The 2,366-nt window shown below is 51.2% G+C and overlaps 1 protein-coding gene across 1 annotated transcript in view; it reads right to left on the minus strand.

Moving 5' to 3' along the window:
• The window catches only part of DMAP1 (DNA methyltransferase 1 associated protein 1), a 46,987-nt gene that overhangs the window by 11,743 nt on the left and 32,878 nt on the right, over positions 1 to 2,366 (minus strand). Inside the window, 1 exon segment of the mRNA XM_018571812.1 lies at positions 1,786 to 2,087. Coding sequence (XP_018427314.1) covers positions 1,786 to 2,087 — 302 coding nt within the window.

Raw genomic sequence — 2,366 nt, forward strand, 5'->3', positions numbered from 1 at the left:
GTGTCACCTCTGCAGACGACAGATAAGGTGCTTTCAATCTCCTTGTAAAATCACAATACATTCTGCATCTCTTTAAGAAGTGCGGCGCGTTATCGCCCGGATAGATCTGAGTGCACCTCTCCGCATTGTATAGCTGAACAGAGCGGGGGGAAGGGGGGAGCGCCGGAGCTGCCAGACAGATGTGGATTAAATAGAAGTCAGATTAGAAGGGGGGTGAAATTATTATTTCTTGTGCGGCCCCGAGGCCAGGAGAAGCTCCCGGCTCCATATTACAATGTATCCTCCATCACCAGAAATAGAAGAGGCCGGATAATACCCCCGTATCATTCATGTCATCTCTGGAGGGTCCTCAGCCAATGGCGTCGCACAAAAAGGGAAAGAAGAAAGTTGCTGTAAGCGTTCCATGTTTGTGGTTCTGTCACCGGCGGGTAAGCCGGGTCCCAGCGCCGGCTACAAAAACTTCAACATACGTGTAGGCCGGATAGTCTACACCGGGGGGCTAGCAAACCTCCGGCCCACCAGCTGTGGTGGAACTACAAATCCCAAGAGGCGTTGCAAGATTCGGAACACGGGATGGGAGTGGGAGGAGTCACATTATTCTGTATGCGAATGTACTCCGCCTCTTGTGCAAATGTTGCAGCATAATGATATTCTAAGAGGAAGGTGTGGACAGCCTACGACCTCTGAACTGTGCAGCTAGCAGAGGTCAAGCCAAGAGGTCCCGGGTCCTGCTATTGTGTCTGCATTGAGGAAGTCGCACAGCACACGGACAGTATGGAGGCATGAACTATTTTTAAGTCGAACTTATAGATTGTTTGCATTAAAAGGAGAAGTACGGGGTCAGTGCTTTTTCCCCATAGTTCTCCCCAGGGTCACAGGAGGACACAAACAAGCGTCCTCCCGTGACCCAAAGCTCAGTATACCGCGAGCTACAGCTCACTATATACTGAGACTGCCACAGCCGGGACGGATCCCGACATTACTGTCTGGATCCACCCAGCTGCGTGATTGACAGCTGGCTCTGCCTATCTAGAGCCAGAGCCAGCTGTACCCGCCCCCTCCCCCGTCCGTTCCTCCACTCAGTGCTGGATGATCGGAGCAGGGAGGAGGGGAATCCCTGCAGGGAGAGGTGACTGACAATCACTGCTCTCTGCAGGGAGATGATCGGAAAGTGAGCGTACGCCGGTATGCGTTCGCTCACTTTCCGATCTATTGAGCCGACCTGTGACAGTCTCATTGACACACATCGGCTCCAACTATGAGGATGAGTGAAAAGCCCCTCCCCCTCATAGTTCTTCTTTAAAGGAAGGAAATGTAATTCTGCTACAAAGTATTTTTATGAGCCCCTTCTAAGGTCTCCTGAAGAGATCGGACCATCCTGATGTAAGAACGTTCAACGCCTCCACCTGACACCCGGGCAAAGACAAAGGCTGATGTCCCAGGTACCGGCATTCTGCAGTCCCATTGGCTGATCTATGATACGCCCCATGTGCTATAGTGCACAGAACCGCCCATATTACAGGTCAACCAATCAAGCTATAAACACATGTGCAGTGTGCCCATCCTGGATTGGTTCTGTGTTTTCCAGTGTGGGACCAGTGTGGTTGTCAGGCAGCAGAGACTACCGTCCTGACACTAGAACAGGAGAGATAGAGGGAATTAGGGGGGGAGGCGGGATAATGAGGTCTATGGAGAGGATTCCTGACCTCACAGTAATGATATTTAAAGTTAAGTCAAAGCTTCTCAATAATTCGTTGTAATATATTGCCAATCGGCATCACTCACCGAGTTTGGCGTCAGCGGAGCGCCAACGACGTCAATGATTGGATCTTTCCCCTCTAGTTTGATGTCCTCTGTGCTGATGGCGGCCAGGCCCTCCACGCCGGCTCCCTCCGTCGTCACCGCCGCCGCCGCCGCCGCCGTGCTGGTGACCCCCTATTTGGATAAGGCTTCGAATCGATGGCGAAGCATTTGCAGCTCGTACTCGCAGTTGGAGAACGCTTGTTTGAGTTCGTACAGCAGGACCAGATCACTGCGCAGCTCGTTAAACATCTGGACAATCTCTTCTGTCGGCATCGGATTAAGATCTGCGGGGGAGAGAACAGAGCGGGGGTGTGGTGAAATATCAGACAGACCCAAATCAGAGAGGGACTCCGGCATCCCCGCTGGGCCCAAATATGACCAGAACTGGCCGCAGGAAAAGACAAATCTATAATAATAAACTTTTCTCAGCCTGACCCTCCGTCATGTACACATATAGCACAGTGACCAGGTGACACAATACGGGGACATGATAGAGGAACACCGAAATATATGGAAATACAATTTAATTTAAATGTATAATCTGCACTGCTGACCCAGTATTA

This window comes from Nanorana parkeri, unplaced genomic scaffold (assembly GCF_000935625.1).
Source record: "Nanorana parkeri isolate BGI_ZX_2015 unplaced genomic scaffold, ASM93562v1 scaffold1844, whole genome shotgun sequence".
NCBI classification, from domain to species: Eukaryota; Metazoa; Chordata; class Amphibia; order Anura; family Dicroglossidae; genus Nanorana; species Nanorana parkeri.